Source organism: Emys orbicularis, chromosome 3 (genome assembly GCF_028017835.1).
Source record: "Emys orbicularis isolate rEmyOrb1 chromosome 3, rEmyOrb1.hap1, whole genome shotgun sequence".
Taxonomy (NCBI): domain Eukaryota; kingdom Metazoa; phylum Chordata; order Testudines; family Emydidae; genus Emys; species Emys orbicularis.
The window spans coordinates 23319026-23339654 of record NC_088685.1 but is presented as its reverse complement, the minus strand read 5'-3'; the positions used below and the strand labels follow the sequence as shown (position 1 = coordinate 23339654).

Genomic DNA, 20629 nt, shown 5'->3' with positions numbered 1-20629 from the left:
TCCACAGCCTCTCCAAGCTCCTCATCAGAAGCAAGCTCCCCACAGACCACAACACACCAACTCAAAGTGGCCAGAACAAAAGATGCAAAACTTGCAGACATATCTCCACTGCTACAATGATCAACACCCCCCACAACACACCTTTCAAGATTCATGGGTCCTATACATTCCTATCACAACATGTGGCGTACCTCATCCAGTGCACTAAATGCCCCATAACAACTATGTGGGTTAAATTAGACAATCACTACGTTCTCGAATGAACTCAAAAAAGGAAAATAATCAAAGACAAAAACACCATGTCACCTGTGAGTGAAAGCCTTTCACAAAGTGATCACTCTGTTGACGTCATTAGGCATAGCTACCAGGTAACTCGGGGGGGATGGAAGGCCATAAGTGCCGATGAAACTCCCCTGCTCTGGGTCTAAGTGAGCCACAGTAACATCTTGTGAACTTTAACCAGCCTCCATGCTAGCAGCCGAATGCTGAAGCAGAATATGTAATGGTCAGCCTTTTTTAACAGACAGCTGCAGTTTCGCTCGCACTAGCAGAAGCAGTAGTGATAACGCGGGGGGAAGGGGGAGGGAGAAGCCTATTATGTAGAGCTTGCAAGGTCGAAGATAAGCATGCGAACGGGAACTTTTCTAACATGCCACAATGTGTGCCTGCTGTAACTGCTCGGGAAGGGAGGGGTAGGAGGGAGAAACCAGAACAAAGGCTTACTCAAAACAGCTTGGAATATAAAATGGGAAACCTGCTTGTATTTGCTGCGCTTCTGATTTGAGACTTGCTGGTCTCCTGAGTGCCTTTTCGAGATCTCGAATAAATTTGGTTTGCTTCTCCACCCTGGTGTGTCTATTGGTGCGGCGCACACCGGGCAACGAACCCTGTTGCCCCCTCGGGGCCCTTTGGGCCGGCAACAATTCTATATCTGACCTATCAGTTCTCATTGTCAAAGGAAACCTGCTCAACACTTTCAAAAGATGATCCTGGAAGCTTAAATTCATGACTTTGATAGACATTAAAAATCATGGTCTTAATGAAGACACTGGATTTATGGTTTATTACAACAATTCATAATCCGTAACCCGCAAACCCTCCTTTTTGTCCTATGACTACAGTGGTGTTAATGGGCCACTTCACCTTGAATGGTCCCTTACTTATGCTAAACTATCTATTCAATCTTGTATGTAGGTGTGGCACTCTGAGTACTTTTCCAAGCCCTGAAGAAGAGTTCCTTGTAGCTCAAAAGCTTGTCTCTCTCAACAACAGAAGTTAGTCCAATAAAAGATATTACCTCACCCCATCTTGTCTCTCTACTGATAATGAATGGCATCTGTTACAGAACACAAATCTATTTGAAAAAGTCCACCTGTGCATACCGTTGCTCAAAATTTAACCTGCAGCGTCCGCAGGTTCGGCCAATCGCAGCTCCCACTGGTCGCGGTTTGCTGTTCCAGGCCAATGGGGGCTGCGGGAAGCGGCGGCCAGCACATCCCTTGGCCCACGCCGCTTCTCGCAGCCTCCATTGGCCTGGAATGGCGAACTGCAGCCAGTGGGAGCTGCGATCGGCCGAACCTGTGGACGCTGCAGGTAAACAGACCGGCCCAGCCCGCAAGCGGATTTCCCTGACGGGCTACATGCCAAAGGTTGCCAATTCCTGTCCTAGAGGCAGCGGAAAGATTCAAAAATGTATTGCCTCATAATTTCCCAGCGCAAGTCTGACAGTCCCAGTGATGGAATGTGCAGGAATTATATAAGGCCAAAACTCTTCACAGGACAAAAATTCAGAAATTTAAAATAAGAAAAGGAAACATTAAGTGGGAATGACCTCTTATTCCACATCATTGTGGAGAAAACAGAATTTGATGCAGTGACGATTAGCTTTCTCTACACAGTATCAATATGTGAGTACACCACAAGTATGCATTCAGATGAGTATTTCATGTTATACAAATAATGGCACTAACAATATTTTAGTGTGTTTTTTTACATTAACATGAAGTTAAAGTTAGCTCCAGGGATTTTGAAATGAAAGTTAGGGGATTTTGAACTTTGCTATATGTAATATCACTTTCATTTGCTTGTCATTTTTAAATATTTAACACTCTGATCCAAAGCACTTAAGTACTTGCATAACTTTAGAGTACATGAGTAGTCCCATTTAAATCAATGGCCCCAATCCTGCAAACACGTGCATGCTTAACTGTGCTTATGTTATTAATTTTTTTGTGTTACTGTAGTTACTTGGAGCTCTAGTCATGAATCAGGACCCTATTGTGTTAGGGGCTCCACAAATACAGCACAAAAAGATGGTCCTTGCCAAAACAGCTTACATTTAAGTGTGAGTAGTTCCATTGAAACCAGTAATACTATTCACATGCTTAAAGTTAATCACATGCTTAAGGGCTTTGTTGGATTGGTTCCAAAATGAATACATTTATTTAGCACAACGATAGAACAAAATTTATGCTATGAAAACAGTGTAGTTATTTAAGGGTTCAATCCTGTTTGCTAAGTGTTTTGCATGACTTCACTGGGACCAGGCCCTAAATATGTACGTTTTATGTGCTCTGATACCAAGGAAGGCTTGAGAAATATTAGCGTCCAAACAAATAGGCCTTGGATATTTTTCCTGGCAATGAACCACAGGCACAGTGGCATACAGAAAAGTTTTAGAAGTTTGTTGGTAGTATCTCAAAGCACCAAATAAATCTATGGGAGATGGGTTCTTCTGGCCAGGGCGCTGGGGGCCATAGGCCGTGTGTTTGTAGTTTAGTAATGTAAATAATGCAATAATTGCTGTGACCTATATATTTAACTCTATTTTCATAGTTCAGTTTAAAATATTTAATCCAAAGAAAGCACAATTAGTGTCCAACTAAAATATAAAATACCCTTTACATGTCAACAGTTGTATGACAGAAAACTCTGTCTAGGAACAGATGGCAGTGTCTTTGTTAATCTTGCCCCATAGATGAGTGGAAATAAGTTTTAAAACAGCATAGACAGGGGAAAAAAGTGCACATACATGGAGAGCAACAGACAGAATTAGCTAGAACTGGCTAAACACATGAGAAAATAGCTGGTAAAACTTACTGGAGAGACATTTGGTTCTTCAAAGCACCCAGCAGCATAAAACATATCTGGAGATGACTGTTCATGCAGCTGCATGCACTGGAATAACTCACACTTTAACTGCTCTGTATTTAATAACTGAGAACTACAGAATGAAATAGGACATTGAATTACTGCATGTCTTGAAAACAACTCTACTTTTAAACAGGTTTGAGAACTATCCAAATAGTGATCTATTTTCTTCCCTGCCCCAACACATTGTTATCTAAAACTGAACAATGAGGATCATACTGTGAGATTGAAACCATAAATCACGTTCGGGTGTGGGCAGAAGTGCTCCCCACAATCAGGAGTTCTCATCAGAGATGTTCTGATTAAGTGCAGGTTTGAGCTCAGGTGCTGACATGACCTCTATGTGGAGGGCCAAGAAGACCCAAGCATTGCTTAAGTCACACTTTGAATGCTTAAGTGTTGAATAAGCTTTATGTTGAACCTCTGCACAATGGTGAATTTCACCCATGGAGTTCATCCTGAGAACATGTGCTGCTTAACTTTGCTCATGTTATACATTTTTGTATTCACAGATTGTTATTGTGGTGACTGTGCATGGACACAGGAGGGTAAAGCTCCTGGCAACCATTCTGGCTCTAATCATGATCCCTGCCTGTGTGACAGTGAAATTCTATACTACTGAAAAACTAGATATGTTCCAAACACTTTTATTCACCCAATCAGTCATGTGATTGACTAGGACAACATTTTTTCCCTTAAGATCAATATTGTAAAACCCCCCACAGGACTAGAACCTAGGGCTAAGAGGAAGGGAGAAGATGTGGACACTTCTGCATTACCACTGGAAGCCTAGAGTGGATTTCTGCTGGAGGACCCTGTGAAACTAGGCTCTGCAGGAAGTACCACCCAGCAGGGCCTCAGTGGTGGCCCTTGCATGGCTCACTGATTCCCTTATGCTGGTATATAAACCAGGAAGCCAGAGAGTGGTCATGTCTGAGCGATAATGCAGACTGCCTGCTTGCTTCTACTCCGGTTTGTCCCTGACTCTATTTGCCTGCTGCATGCAACTTGGTGCTTGACTCTGACTTCCTGGTAGCCTGATCCTGCTTGATTCTGACCCCGCTACTCCTCTCCTGAGCCCAACAACTCAGTGTACATAGGCAGCCTATGTCCTGGTCCTGACAAATGTACAGCAAAGGCCTCCTGTAATAAAACTTTGGTTCAAGTTTCCCAGTAGACTTAAAGTCAAAATAACCTCTCTCTCTTCCATTCATGTCTTAAACATATGAATTTATTCTCTATATTTTTTTATTTGTATAATGGGATGTATTAACCCCACTTGGGTCCAGAAGGGGTTAAAAGGACTTGGAGAGTTCTGGTAACCTCACCTGGTACTCCTGAAGGGCTTAACTGACCTTACCAGCTACACCTGGGGAGAATGTGGTATGTGAAAGAGGAGTTAAAATGGAGAAGACCAGGCCTGGGATCCTCTCCTAAGAAGGGAACTCTGACAATCTGCAGGGGAGCACTAGCTCCAGTGATGAGCCTTAAAGGACCTCAACAGAAGCAGTCCTGTAAGTCAGTGTCTACATAACATGGACAGAGACCCCATGTCTGCCGGGGTGGTTGCACCTTACCACACAACCAGGGCTGAAGACATGAGTTAAATATTGGTGCTTTAGTGCTTATGAAGGACTTTATTTGGAACTTCAAGGACACGGATGCCCTAGAAGCAGCAGAACTCCAGAGGGCCAAGCATCCCACTACAGAAGATAAACATGACCAGGAATGGGTGCTCTGGGATAGTGAGACTGTTACACTTAGCCTAGGTTAGGGCTCTGAAGAGGCCATATGTTGTGTATGTCATTTGGTAACAATGCAATAATTACATTGACTTGAATATTTAAAGTCTAACTTCATAAATAAGGCTATGTTTTAGTCATGGGTATTTTTAGTAAGCCATGGAGAGGTCAGGGGCAATAACCAAAAAGTCATGGCTCATGACCTGTCCATGACTTTTACTAAAAATATCCGTGACTAAATCTTAGGTGCTGGGGGGGAGGGGTGCTCCCACAGATGCTGCTGCTCTGTGTGTGTGTGTGTGGGGGGGCGTTTTCTAGAGGACGCTGCTGCTGCTGCTGCTCCTGCTCCGGGAGGCCTGGGCCCCACTGCTGCTGCTGCTCCGGGAGGCCTGGGGCCCCACCACCATTGCTGCTCTGGGCAGGGGGCAGCCCAGGACCCCACTGCTGCTGCTGGGGAGGGGTGGCTCGGGGTGCCACTGCCACAGCTGCTCCAGGTGGAGGGCAGCCAGGGGACCCGCCGCTGCTGCTGGGGGGGCAGGGCACCGCTGCTGCTCCTAGACCGCTGCTCCCGGGCAGTGCCCGGGACCAGCTGCCTGGGGCCACCCAAGCAGTGGCCGGTGCAGCTGGCCCTGGGGCCATCCCAGCTGCTTGGGTGGCCCTGGGGTCAGCTGCACCAGCTGCTCCAGAAGTCCCAGAATCCGTGACTTCCGTGACCTCTGTGAAAGACTTGCAGCCTTATTCGTAAAGTATGAAGCAGACACAATGATCACAACAGCATTTTTCTAATAAAGGGGTTTGCACTGGCTTCTTCAGACAAAACCCCTTCTATCCTATGATGTACCCTACTTAATCTTTTCTCACCCCAAGGATGGCTGTATTTCAATGGTGATGAAGAGATAAGGTCTGAGCCAATGGGAGTTCTGCTAGAACAAGGTCTGCAGGTATAGTCCTACAATTTTCAGTTCAAGCATTTAATAATTAAAGGGGCTATATGAATAAGATATAGCATAATTGGTTTTTCTGGTTATATTAATGTTAGTTTGTTACAATAAAGTTGTTTATCAGTGTTGAATTGGTAGCTTTGATTTTTTTTTTTTTTGCTTGTCTTTTCTAATTTAGGGAAATGATGCTATTTTAGTGAGTTTTAGCCAAAACAAATGCAAAGATTAGGCATACATAAGAAAAAATAGGTCAAGTTGAACCGAACATCCATTTACCTTACGCAGAGATATGGGACATAAGCATTGACTGTAACAGCTTAAATGTGGAGGAAGCAAGTCTTTATTTTGGTCTTCTGTAAACTGTACCTTTCAGCATTTAATGCAACATTGACAGCAGATTGACCTCTCTTATGTGACTAAGCCTATTAATATTCCTACTGGGACCCAAATCTCACCCCTTTAAATGTATTTTTAGCTCTTGTCACTCCCATCCATCAGAAATAGACTAAAGGCTTGGCTGTAGGCAGCAAGGTCAGCCTCTGCAGCACCCCCTTGTAGTTCAATATGTCACTATACCCCCACCTCAGGGTCTCTGATAATTAGCCACCACCTTTCACAAGGACCAGTGCCTTAGCCCTCCAGCTAAGACATGCTCCACTTCCTCTCCTTCCAGGGTATCAAAGTCCTAAAATAGAAGAGAATATGGACCTCAAGAGGGTCATTCAGCAGGACCCCACCTTTCTCTTCATGGCCTGTGAACAAAGGGTCACTTAGTCATCTTCACCTCGTCAGAGAGGTGGGTGAACTGTCTCAGATTCCTGGCTGCAACCAGGCTTCCCGCACACAGGGAGAAGCAGAGGTCTGCTCTGCTTCCTGATGATCCCCCAACTGACCTAAGCCCTCTCTTTTTAGTTCTCTCCACTCCTGACACATGCCACATGGCAGGTGTAGCAGGGTGGGGTTGATTGGGCCCACAGTGCCTTATTAAACCTCCTCAGCCTGTTTGGGGGTTATATACCCACCACAGTGTGTCCTTGCTCTTGTGAATTCAGACTTTTTTTACTGCCAGATTGCAATGTGATTGCAGTGATTAAAACATGCAACCCCATGTATTGTTTCCATAACCGATACTTGTTTGTTTATGGTTACAGGGAACAATTTTTCACCTTAAATAATCAGACCATATTAGTCAAGGGTCCACAAAGAAATGGAACAACTCAGAAAAGAGGTCTGTTAAGAGCAGGAGTTCAACTCAGAGATGAGACAGATATTGAGTGAAGCTACATAACCATGTGATGGGCACAGTATAAGTGCCTAAGTATGCAGAGCTCAGTAAAGCAGTAAATTTCCATTTTCAGTTTCTCTTTGTATGTCATTTGCTTCCTCTGAGCACTGAACTGATTTTTTCCACAAGAGTCACAAGTGCTCCCTCTGGTTAGTTCTGTCTCTTGATCTTCTCTAAAAGCTTGCTCTTATGTGGAACTTCTGAGTCTCATATAGCGTCAATTAAGACATGTAGACTGACTGGTTCACTATGTCTAGTTCTGTCCAGCTGATTTCTACCGTTTTTCTTTTGTCTTCTGACTTCACAGGACTTCTGTCTTTCCCTCTGGATTGCAGTACTGCCTCCAAATTTTGACAGGATCAGTATGACATTCTAATTTTATAGGGGTTCTTGTATTCCCTCCAGGTTAGCAATGCTGATTGGCTTTTGCTACATGGCGTCCTTCAGAATTCTCTCTGTGCATGTATTTTTCAGAGGAGCATAAGTTCCCCATCTTTCTTATTATAACATTATCCTTCTTTGTCCTTGACAAACTTCAGAAGATGGTAGGCTTTCCCTCTGGCTTTCTCCAGTCATTTCCTTGAAGCTGGGTTATGGCCCCTCCAGCACAAGGAGCTCCATTTTTAAGGTAAACTGATCTTACTGGTCTACCTAGTGGCAGGTGCAATTTTCAGTTTTGGAACTCTGCTTGCATACTCCCTCGCCAGAGATATGTTTCAGTTTTAAGAATTAAGAAAATAGCCTAACAGCTCTGTACTTGTTATGGTCCACATCAGTCTCACTCTAAATGGGGTCCTAGTGTATTGGGAATCACCCTGAGACAGATGCAGACAAAATCTATTTCAGCAATACTATTCTACCTTATGGAGTCTTTGATCTTCACTTCAGAATCCCTTTATGTGAACCCTTCTTCCATAAACATTTTGAAAAGCTTCATTTATGATCCACAGTGATTTTTTTTTAAAAACAACAACAGTGTTTACAATATGACATGGCCATATTGGGTCAGACCAGTGGTCCATCTAGCCCAGTATCTTGTCTCTGACAGTGGTCAGCTAAGTTCCCTGTAAGCTGCGTGGTTGTGCAGCCATGCAGCAGCCTATTTAGCGCTGCAGAGGCACTCAGGGACCTGCTGTGGCCAGAGGAGAGGCACCCCTCCCCCAGCCCCAACCTAGCCCAGCCCCCAATCTGCTGCAGCTGGGGCAGGGGTGCCCCTTCCCCCAGCCCGAACCCAGGCCCGGCCCAGACCTGCCGCGGCTGTGGGAGGAGCACCTATCCCACGGCTCCAGCCCTGGAGCTGCCACAGCGGGGAGAGGCGCCTCTCCCCCCCAGCCCAGGTGCTGCTGCGGGGAGAGAGAGCTGGGGGGAGTTCTCTCTCCTTGCTGTAGCCCCAGAGCACCCTTCTGCACCCCAAACCTCTCATCCCCGGCCCCACTTCAGAGCCCACACTCCCAGTCATGCACCCCAACCCTCTGCCCCAGCCATAAGCCCCCTCCCACACTCCAAATCCCTCGGCCCCACCTCCACCACATGAATTTTGTTATGTGCACAATATGAAGGTGATGTGTTACACATCCCCTCCATATTGGTGCACATAACAAAATTCATTCCGCTCATGTGTGGGAAAAATTAGAGGGAGAACTGGGGGCCAGTGCCAGATACTTTAGAAGGAGTGAACAGAACAGGGCTATTTTGAGTGACCCATTCTCTGTCATCCAGTCCCAGCTTCTGGCAGCTGGAGGTTTAGGGATACCTAGAGAATGGGGTTGCATCCCTGACCGCATTGACCAATAGCCCATGATGGACCTATCCTCCATGTCTGAAGGCCTTTTATTTGCAAGGTTGCTGGCTGTCAGGAATCATTGCTGATCTGAGCTTCTAGTATGTAGTAGAACATCAGCAAACCCCTTAGGTGAGCTTGTGGCTGCTGCATGTGGAAATCTAAAAAAAAAAATCACTTTCTATTTTTAACCCTAATTTTACCATTTGGATTCAGGATACAATGGGTTTTCTGGCAGGGACATAATCCTAAAAATACAGCTTATTTGAATAAAGGCTATGCAACTTGAATAAGAAGTTTATGTAAGTGTGCAACAGAAGAGAATGTCCTTGGTTAACAATGAATTTAATTCAATTTACAAATTAGAGTGTGTCTGATAGATAAAGTTGATTCTTATATGTTATATATGTATGTATTGTAGAACTGGAAGGTCTGTATTTGATGTGTTGAGCCTACTTAGGGTGCCATACAAATGAATGTCTGAAGATGACCCTGTATATAACCTGAGGTGCGATTACAGATCTTGTGCAAGTACAAGCCCAGAAGTTTCTCAAATCCACTGATACAGAGTTCCTGCCCATGAAATCCTCTGGGAGGATATTTTGACAAATCATTCCATTGCTGACAACTCTGCTGAAAGGAATTTCCTGCTAGCAGATCTCCTGGAATTGCTCACTTCATTGGGGAGACTCGTTCAACAGACATGAGGGAGATGGCTAAAGAAAGGCAGGGTCGGTTCTATGAAATTCTGCCCTGCTGAAGCTTCCAAGAAAAAGAATGGAAACTGAGCACTCCTTACTTCAGACTCAGAAATCAGCGGCTTGGTATTGGATAACCTCACATTGGACACTCCTCCCCCCACCATTTTTGATATGCAACTTGTATATTAATAAAATGTGGGTATTCAAGAATTTTATCAGATTTCCCAGTCCTTCATTGGTATCAAACTATATATTGCCTGAAGTTTAATGCACAATACAGTGAGGTCCCAACACATGGCTGGAAGAGGCTCAGGTCGTGCTTAATTTGTAATGAAAGCGGTGCCAAGGCTCAAGCTGGGCAGTTGGAGAGCAGCAGCTGCTGGCCAGGCACCCAGCTTTGAAGGCAGCGCTGCCACCACCAGCAGCACAAAAGTAAAGGTGGCGTCATGGTGGGGGTGCTGCCTGCAGAGCTGGGCGACTGGAGACTGTTGGCTGCTGGTCAGGAGCCAGGGCTGTGAACTGCCAAGCTTAGAGATGCCGTGGCACAAATTAAGCACTGGGTCCAGGGGTAAGCAAGGTGTAAATAATCAGCATGTTTTCTGCTTGTGCTCTTTGCTGGAGGCATTTCCTTTTGCTGCAACCAATTCTTCACTGAAGATTTGAAATATGATGTGCCCTTCTTTTGACTATTCAATTCCCCACCCACCACAACCTCCTCATTTTGTCAGCGGAGAGAGGAAAATTGCTTTACTCAAAACATAGTACTACGATTTAGAGTTTATCCGTACAACATTATATAAACGGAATTCGCAACCTTTGTGTTTTACATTGTGCAGTGGTGAAAAATGGCAAGAAAGGTAGAATCAATTAATATTAAACTTTTGTATTTGGACCATGCATTTACATACAAAACTCAACTAATAAATTCCAAGAGGCTTAGGTTATTTGGCTGGTTTTTCCCCCCTTGAGTTCCCACCCACCTAATTCCATGAAGCCATTTAAAACGCTGGAAGTAATACAGCAGCAGGTCTCTTCCATACTATTTCAGCTTGTGGAAAGTGAACGTATTAATGAGCACACCACCCCATCTTGCTTGATTCCAGTTCAATGAATCTACCTGCTTATTTTAAGTACTTATATGGCTCCCATCACCATAGTCTCTGAATGCCTCCTATTCTTTAATGTAATTATCCCTGCTACAGTCCTGTGAAGTAGTATCTCCTTTTTCACGATAGAAAGTGGAGACACAGAGACACTAAGGGTCAGTTTTTTAAATGTATTTTAAGCACCTAAAGATGCAGATAGGTGCCTGGTGGGACTTTCAAAAGAGCAGGGAAATGAACCTGGATCTCTCAAATCCCAAACTAGGGCCCTAATCACTGGCTCCCAAGGGCATTAACAATATCTTGGAAAACACTGAACACCAGTACTAAACTTAAGCACACCCCTTGCTTGATGCAGAATGACCTACAATCTGACAGCCAATCCCTTTTGGCTCGTTCAGCACCAGCACTAAAGATTTTGCATTCAGGCAGTTGACAACAGTTCTTCTGATGAACAAGACAGGAAATAATTTCTCCCTTTCTCACATCTGTGTTGCCTCTCTTGAACACTACATCATTGCCAACCCCAAGCATTTGAAAATGAGTCAGGGCCCCCCAGATCATGAGATTATAAATAACTATGGGTTTGTATTTTCCTTCTAGTTTTCAAGTCTTTTAGCGTTCACAGTTTTAAATGTTTCTCTCCAACCACGAGGCTAGAAACTCTGATTTTTCGAAGAAAGCTGAGGTTCTCATATAGTCACACAGGTCCAGCAGCTTGAAGACTACCACCAAACATCACAAGAATTAGCAACACTAATACTAATAGGAGAGGGCAGTAAACAAAATACATATGACCCAGCATGTATGGAGAAGATCTGAGTAGAAAGGTGCTGGTTTAGTGTATGCACTTTTCTGATCATAGCAAGTGGTACTAGTCTTCATATAACAGGGGTCAGCAACCTTTGGCATGCGGCCCATCAGGGTAATCCGCTGGCAGGCTGCGAGACATTTTGTTTACGTTGACCATCTGCAGGCACGGCTCCCGCAGCTCCCAGTGGCCGCGGTTCATCATTCCCGGCCAATGGGAGCTGCGGGAAGTGGCACGGGCGGCAGGGACATGCTGGCTGCTGCTTCCCGCAGCTCTCATTGGCCAGGAATGGCAAACTGTGGCCACTGGGCGCTCTGGGGGGCTGTGCCTGTGGACGGTCAACGTAAACAAAATGTCTCATGGCCCGCCAGCGGATTACCCTGATGGGCCACGTGCCGAAGGTTGCCAGCCCCTGTGATATAACAATGCCTTAATGTAAGGGGTAATTTTTCAGAAGGGTTGTCTCCCTTTTACAGGAAAAATGTGCAGCTGCAGTTCATTCTTAATGCACATAAATGCAAGTGCAGTTTGTGTGAACAATGTCAGAGTTTTATTTTCTGATAGATAAGTTTGCTCATTAAGCAGAATGAGACAAGATTTTTTAAAATGGGGAGCATCAGAGATCCATGAGAACTGTTTGGTGCTAAGCAGTTTTGAAAATCAAGTCACATTATCAGATGGATTTGGGAGACTAGCTTTATAACTAACTTTTGAAAATACTGGCTATCATATTTAGCAGTTATGCAAATTTTTCATCTTTATAGCAAGTTCTAAAATCCTCTGGACAATGCTGTTCAGTAGGATACTACCTTTACTTTACAGTCTGAGAAAGCTGAGGCAAGAAGATAAATTGGGCTAACCAAGGCCAGAGTGAATCAGGATTGGAATTGGAGAGCTGCTCGCTCGTGCTCTTAAAATAGATTACTAATCCACTTGTTATATAGAAGTATAAAGAGTATACTGTACCATTCAGCATCATATGTATTCCTAGCACAATGTCTTAAAAGCCTAATACAATATAAAGAATGCTGAACTAGTGAATCATAGCTGGGTTTCAGGAGTGATAAACAAAACAGACAAACACCCTTCCAGCATTCTTTACAAAAAATGGTATCAAAATCTGTTGATCAGTTGCTGACATAAATGAGGTGATTGAGCTAGAATGAAAAGCTACAATTTGAAGTTGTCTGAAGAAGTTATGGAAGCAGGTGTAAAACATAACCAGCGTAGCTATTCAAAAAAAGTAATTTGGTTGCAATTTACCTATTGTTTTTAATCATAACATCTTCAGTTTTAAGTGTATATAAAGCTAATATGTAAGATAACAGTAAAATTCTGTTTCTAGTTGCATCAATTACACCATGTAACAGCAAGAATAAATTTGGTCCATTAACTTAATAGATTACTGGGTTTTTCTTAGTCATTTTGAATCCCAAGGAACAGGAAACAAACCTTTTCTAGTGGTAGCGGGGTAATATACAGAAGTTCCAAGTCTTTAACTATCTGGTGGGTAGATATTGTCATTACCCTATTTTCATACACTGCTACCTCAATATAACGCAACCCGATATAACACGAATTTGGATATAACGCGGTAAAGCAGTGCTCCGGGATGGGGTGGGGCTGCACACTCAGGTGGATCAAAGCAAGTTCAATATAACGCGGTTTCACCTATAACGTGGTAAGATTTTTTGGCTCCCAAGGACAGCGTTATATCGAGGTAGAGGTGTATATTGAAGAATTCAGTTTAGGAGATGGCTGTGTGATTTTTGCAGAATTCTCCTAGGACTGGCACTTCATCTGAATACAGGGCAGACAATTGCCATCTTCAGAGGCAGAAAGAAGTATATTTATAGCCATCACACGTGCTTGCCAGATCCACTTGTCAGTATGCTTGACATAAGAATGGCCATACTGGGTCAGATCAAAGGTCCATCTAGCCAGGGACGGCCCACAACATTTTGGCACCTGAGGCGGGGAGCTCAAATGACGCTCCCATGCCCCCTTGCTTGGGCCAAAACTTTGAAAGGTCTCAATTCTGCCTTCTCCTTGTTCTACTCCTCTCATGGTACTGCTCTGCTACCTACCCCAATAAAGGAGAACTAACAACTTAAAATGATTTGTTCAAAAATTTTAAGTAACACTTAACTTTCAAATGCCTGAACAGCAAATGTAACTTTTCTTGTCTGCATAGTAAACACTGGCATTTTTATCTGTTTGCATAATCAAAGTGGTGCTTTCCATGCCTTCTTGGTTGCAAAGATTTGAACTGCTTCCTGCTGAAGGTCCATAGTCTGGGCCAGCTCATGCTCTACTGAGATGGTTGCAAGGCCGACCAGCCTCTCCTGTGTCATTGTGGAGCGTAGATGTGTTTTTATTAACTTCAGCTTGCAGAAGCTGCGTTCTCTACTGGTAACTGTTACAGGAAGTGTTAGAAGTATGCGCAGAGCAACAAAAGCATTTGGAAAGAGGGTGGTAATTTTATTTGTGCGCATATATTCCAGAACAGCCTTTGGAGTTGATCCTGCTGAAATGTATCTTGAAAGGGCTTTCAGTTCATCACCTAAATCACCTGCATCAATATCGTGCATGTCATCATGTGTCAACACTGTCTCTAGTGCCCTGCATTGCTGGTGTAGGTCTTCTTCAGGTATAATGAGGAGTTTTGGAATATCATACAACATCTCAAATATACTGCTGTGTTCCTTGAGCTGCATGAAACGTTCTTCAACTGACTGTATTGCACAATCTAGCACCTGGTTAAAGAATTCAACTTTGAATTGTTGTTGGGGTCTCTTATGGGATTATCCCATGCCTCGTAATCAAAATGTCTTCTTCTTCGGTGACTCTTGTATTCTTGACTGGGTGGGAAAATAGCTTCAGTGTGAAGTTCCTCTGCCAACTTCTGTGCACTCTTCAGAACATTTTGAAATCCCTCATCTGACCAGTAAGACTGTAGGTATGACTTGCTTTGTCCAGTTGTTCCATTGCTCCAGCTATATCAAGGTCAACACCTTGGAGTCTCTTGCTTATAACATTTATTTCCAACAGTATGTCATGCCACAACACTAAGCCACTGGTGATTCCATTTCCCTCTGCCACTGTTCTCCCATGAACAGTTCCTGTCATAGCATTATCCTCCATAATAGCAACTATGGCATCATCTATCTTCCCAATTTGGTGTTTGATAGGCTTTATCGCCTCCACTCGACTTTCCCATCGTGTGGCACTCAGTGGTTTCAGTGTCAGAGAGGATGTTCCCAGATGTTGCTTCAAAATTTGTCATCGATGAGTTGATGCAGAGAAAAATACATAGATGCTTTGAATGACATTAAAAAATTCAGCAGCCTCACTAGAAGCTGATGCTGCATCACTGACCACCAAGTTCAATGAATGAGAACTGCATGGGACAAAAAAAGCTTGAGGGTTTAACTCTCAGATCCGTGTCTGCACTCCTCTGTTCTTTCCTCTCATGTTGGCACCATTATCATAGTCCTGACCTCTCATCTCAGCTATCGCAATTCCTGTATCTTCCAGCTTTTTAGGAAGCACATTTGTCATACCAGCTCCTGTAGTATCAATGTCAATACATTCTAGAAAATGCTGTCTGACAGTCACCATTGCTGGGACATTTTCACTAGGTTCTGTTGTTGTTACAAAACGCACCATTAAAGTCATTGGTTCCGTTTGGCTGATGTCAGGTGTGCAGTCCAGAATAACAGAGTAATATCTTGCTGACTTCAGATCTGCACAATCTTCTGTTTGACTTTTGTTGCCAGTAACTATATGATCTCATTTTGAATTGTTTTTCCAAGATAGTGGTGTGTGTACATTTCTTGGGTGGTGACTCTTCTTAGATGCTCCTGGAGTAGAGCATCAAACTCAGCCATCAGCTCCACAATTTTAAGGAAGTTTCCATTGTTTGGCACATACAGCTGATCTGAAGTGCCAGGCAGTGCTAGGTTTTGGGTAGCAAGCATTCTCACAATGGCAATGAGCCTTTTCAGAATATTTTGCCAGTAAAGAGACTCTGATGCAATCTTCTCTTGATGCTGATCATCTATGGTGGCCTTTAACCTTAGTCTCATCTCAAGCTCTTTCCACCTATGGAATGCTCTCTGGTGATTTGCTGCCTTCTCATGCCATGCCAGATTTCTAGCCAGATTTTCCCAGTCCTTTGTTCCTGTAGAACCCAATGTGGCTGGAATATTAGACTGGAAGAGTTTGCAACAAAAACAGTATGCAGCATTTTGGATTTTTGAGTACATAAGCCATGGCCTCTCCACTTTGTCTGCATTGGGGATTTCACGCCAGTAATGTGTTGGATGGAAACTTCTATTTTCATTGTCTTTGGGGAACATGAAGTTTTTCACTTGCTGTGGCCCGTGCAGTACAAGGAAGTACCTCAGGCTACTGCTCAAGTGGGTCCACAGTCCTTGATCATCTAGACTTAAGGAACTAAACTCAGCAGCAGCTGTTTCTTGTGCCTCCACCACACTTTTCTCTGATCTACACTTTTCTTCAGGAATGTGCATGGTTACATCCATTTGAGATGGAGCTATGGATATTGCAGTAGCTGCCAGGTCACCTGCACTCTGACTAACTGGAAGATCAGGAATCTCCTCACTACTCACATCCTCACTGGAGCCGGAAGGCTCACCGCGAACATTTGTGTCTATGTATCTCAAGAGAGCTCCTTCCAGCTTAGATAGAAAAGTTCCTTTGCTTTCTTTCTTTTTCTGAATGCTACCCCAGAGGGGCATTTTCTTCTTTCATTCATGACTGCTATAGTGGCTCTCAACACTCAATTGAAGGGGACAAATAAGCAGGCTGGTAGCAGGGCCTGAGTGAGGGAAGATATCAGGGTCTTAAGGGCCTAACTGGCTCCTACTACTTCAGTTGACTGCCTGTGCTCTTCAAGTGGGTTCAGGGAAACAGGAAGCTCCCTGAGAAGCTGGTGTTAATCAATCCAGGCTCCTGGGGTGCTAGAGAGGTACATAAGAGGCTCCTCCTCCTCTCTCTCCCTGCAGCTCCTGCTGCTTTCTGTTATTCCTTCTCACCTTTTCTCTTGCCTGTTATGTCTCTTGTGCCCTCCTTCCTCCAGCACAGCACTCCACCATCTCTGGGCATCTAGAGCAGAGAGCGTACATATGCACCAGCAGCAGACACAATTTCCTACACTCTGGGTCCTAGTGGCGCCCCCCCACAGTCTGGTACCTGAGGCGGCCACCTCAGTTCGCCTCAGGGTAAGGCCAGCCCTGCATCTAGCCCAGTATCCTGTCTTCTGACAGTGGTCATGCCAGGTGCTTCAGATGGAATGAATAGAACAGATAATCATGAAGTGACTATAAATGTAACCCTTCTGTCAGGAGTAGTCGGCAGAAACAAGGGTCTGGTTCAATATGTAGGGTTTCCTCTTAACAATACAAAACAGAACTGGGTCGAGCCCCCACTCAGTAATCTGGAAAAACTTTTAACATCATCCCTGGCTGCTTCTAAGAGGCAATACTTTCCCACTTGCAAGCACTGGGTCTGTGTATAACAAAAGAGAACTTTTACTGAAAGTGAACCAAGCATTAATTTGGGAAAACACCACAACCACATTCAAAAGCATGTGACCATAGGCAAACCCAACCCCACAGTGCAGTGGGCAGTGACCTTTGCCTCAGTTTCCCATCTTGCAATAGGAAAGTCTGATGAACAAATGTCCATTTAACACATCACTCCCCTCTCCCTTTGGTCTGCCCCACTCACAGTTGTCAGTCCTTGATTAGCAAAGACCCAGAGTTCAGAGGTAAATTCATGGGGTTCACGTCCCACTCCTGGGGTAGAGGGGCATCAAGCGATGCCTCTGCTGCTGCCTCTGCAGCTAGTTCACAGCTGCTGCTGTCTCTGCTGCTGCTGGCTGCCATCCTACTGCCACTGGATGCTGCTCCTTCTCTGCTGCCTTTGGCCACTGCTGCTGCTGCTTTCTCTTCCACCACAGTAGGCTGCTGCTCTCTGCGGCTGCTGCTGGCCTCTGTTTCTCTACGGCTACTTCCTCTCCCATGATATCACGTTCTGAGGTTCCACCACTTAACCCAGCTGTAAGTGATTTCAGCAGGTGCTGGGGAACCTCATAGCCACTGCAGTCTCTGTGTTGTCTTTCACTGTCCCCACACAAGGTCTAAGGTGTAGCTGCTAGACCTGCTCTCTAGGAAGCACCAGCCAGAAACAAGGACACTCAATTGAATCTAATCTGCTTTGTCATTAAATGCTGGAGAGGGGCAGGTCAAATGGTGTCTAGGATTCTTTTGGGCAGAGTCCACACCACCAGGTAGAAACCTATCCACACCTACTCTCATCTGCACTGGGATTTGGCAACCTTACTCCTGCTTAGCAAGTGAAGTTCAGGGTGACCCCGTCAATCAGGACATGCTAAGCACAGTTCTGCTGCCCTTTCCTCATACCATAAGGATAACAACATTTCATTACCCCTACATTCGAATACTAGAGTGATTTGTAACCCAAAAGCAGCCAAAATTGATCATTTTGGCAAAGCAGCTTCATCATGCTGCATACCTAGGCGGAGTAGAAGTGTCTATGCAAACATGGGCTGTTTCTGAAGTTTTTTCCTCCCGTGTGTCACTAGATGTCCGGGGAGAGCTCACCCTGCTTACATCAAGATAATTACAAAGGTGTGCTAGGTATCTCACAGAGCCAATACTTAAATAGTCAGGATTTCATAAATCAGAATATACCATGACTCATTTCACTTGAGATTCAAAAGAGATAAAAGAGCAGAAGGGGTGTAGAGAGAAGATGAAGTTGTACATGTAGTGCCTCAAAAGCAAACAGATACAGAGCATGTTGAAAATAAGTCATTACTAGTCTAGGGAAATATCTTGAGAAAGATTGGGCTTTTACGCAGCATGTGATGATTTGTGGCAGGTCCGACCCTACTGGGGGGCAAAAGGAACAGCTGCACCCCCAAACAATCTTCAGGAGCCCCAAAATTATTGTTAGAAAGGCCAAAATATGTACAAAGTTATCCAATATTAAGCAGTGGAAGTGACAATGATGGGGCTATATATTTCCATCTGTCTGCTAAGTCATTTTTGCAATTGACAACTCCATGTTTTCATGTTTGTTTTTTAAATAGCAACATCCAGGACCCCCAAAATACCCACTTGCCAGCCCAATAATGAGACTCTAGAACCAGCCCTGATACCTGATAGAGAATAGGAAAGGATATACCCATTCTTCTGGAACTTCTTTTAATCAATCTGATTTGCTACTCTGGTTAGAAAATGAGAAGTGTCTAAGAGGATTTCAAAGCCTATTTTCATCCATTTTCCATTTTAGACATCAGTGCAGAAGCAACATGAGCATTGCGGTAACATTTAAGGATTCAAAATCTTTCTACCCAAATCATTAAAATAATTGTGTAATAGAGTTAGGTAGAAACATGGTTTCTCCAATTCCATCCCCTACACTTTTGCTGGTCCCTAAATACTCTCCAATCCCAGTGCCACCAACTTCATTGAGCCCAATAACTGCTGCAGCAAAGTCCAGAGTTGTCAGTGGTCTATAGTTCATAAAGTTAAAGGCCAGTGGGGATTATTAGATCATTTAATCTGACTTCCAGTATATCACAAGCCATTATGTTTCACCCAGTCACTCCTGTGCTGAGCCAAAAACTTATGTTGGGCTAAAGTGTATCTTTCATCTTGAAGATATGGAGAATCCAGCCAGTCACTGGATTGCTTGTTCCAATGGTGAATCACCCTCACTGCTAAATATTAGTACCTAATTTCTTATTTGAATTTGTCTGGCTTCAACTTTCTACCACTGGTTCTTGTTATATTACAGAGCCCTTTAGTACCCAGTATTTTCACACTATGAATGTACTTAGACACTGTAATCAAGTCACCTCAATCTTTTTTGATAATCTAAACAATCTGAGTTTCTCACTCTAAGGCATTTTCTTAATTCAACTGATTTAGAGTGAAAGACTTGGAGCTCAATCATTTAGCTTAACAACATGAAGGTTAAGGGGTGACTTGATTACAGTCTATAAGTAGCTACATGAGGAACAAATATTTAATAATGAACCCTTCAATCAAGCAGAAAAAGGTAGAACATGATCCAACCACTAGAACATGAATCTAGACAAATTCAGACTGGAACTAAGGCATACATTTTAACACTGAGAGTACTTAGCCATTGGATCAATTCACTAAGGGTCATGGTAGATTCTCCATCACTGACAACTTTTAAATCAAGATTGACTGTTTTTCTAAAAGATATGCTCTAGGAATTATTTTGAAAAAGTTCTATGGCCTGTATACAACAGGTCAGACTAAATGATCAAAGTGGTTCCTTCTAGCTTTGGAATCTATGAATCTCCAGCACTCAAATTTTTGTGGTTCTTTTCTAGCCCCTCTACAATTTTTCAACTTCCTTTTAAAAATGTGGATTCAGTATTCCAGTATTGGTCTCACCAATGCTGTACACAGAGGTAAAATCACTTCCCTTGTTTATACATCCAAAGATTTCATTAGCCTTTTTTGCCACAGCATCAGACGGGGAGCTCATTTTGAGTTGCTTGTCCACAATGACCCCTAAATCCATTTCAGAGTCATTGCTTTCCAGGATACAATCTCCCATTCTGTTGGCATGCCCCTTATTCCTTGTTCCTAACTCTTCATTTGGCTATATTAAAACACATTTTGTTTGAATAGGCCCAGTTTACCAAGTGATCCAGAAAGCTCATTATGACTGCCCTGTCCTTATTTACCATTTTGCCAATCTTTGTGTCATCTACAGATTTTATCAGCATTGATTTTATATTTATTTCCAGATCACTATTTGAAAATGTTGAAGAGCATCAAGCCTAGATCTAGGCTCTGCAGAACCCCACTGTAATACCCTTTTTGATAATGATTCCCATTGACAATATTGCAATACTAAATGCAAAACACCTCAAAGTAGAAGAATATTACATCTATACAGTTACCTTTATCAACCAAACTTGTACTCTCATCAAAGAATGAAATCATTTTTATATGACAAGACTTATTTTTCATAAAACCATGTTGACTGGCATTTATTATATTTTTATCCTTTGATTCTTT

At 43.5% G+C, this 20629-nt stretch overlaps 1 protein-coding gene across 1 annotated transcript in view; it reads right to left on the bottom strand.

Moving 5' to 3' along the window:
* The window catches only part of LDAH (lipid droplet associated hydrolase), a 231525-nt gene extending 211363 nt beyond the window's left edge, over positions 1-20162 (bottom strand). The window contains exon 1 of the mRNA XM_065400744.1: positions 19997-20162. Coding sequence (XP_065256816.1) covers positions 19997-20162 — 166 coding nt within the window. The remainder of the gene's footprint in view (positions 1-19996) is intronic.
* Positions 20163-20629: the final 467 nt, after the last annotated feature.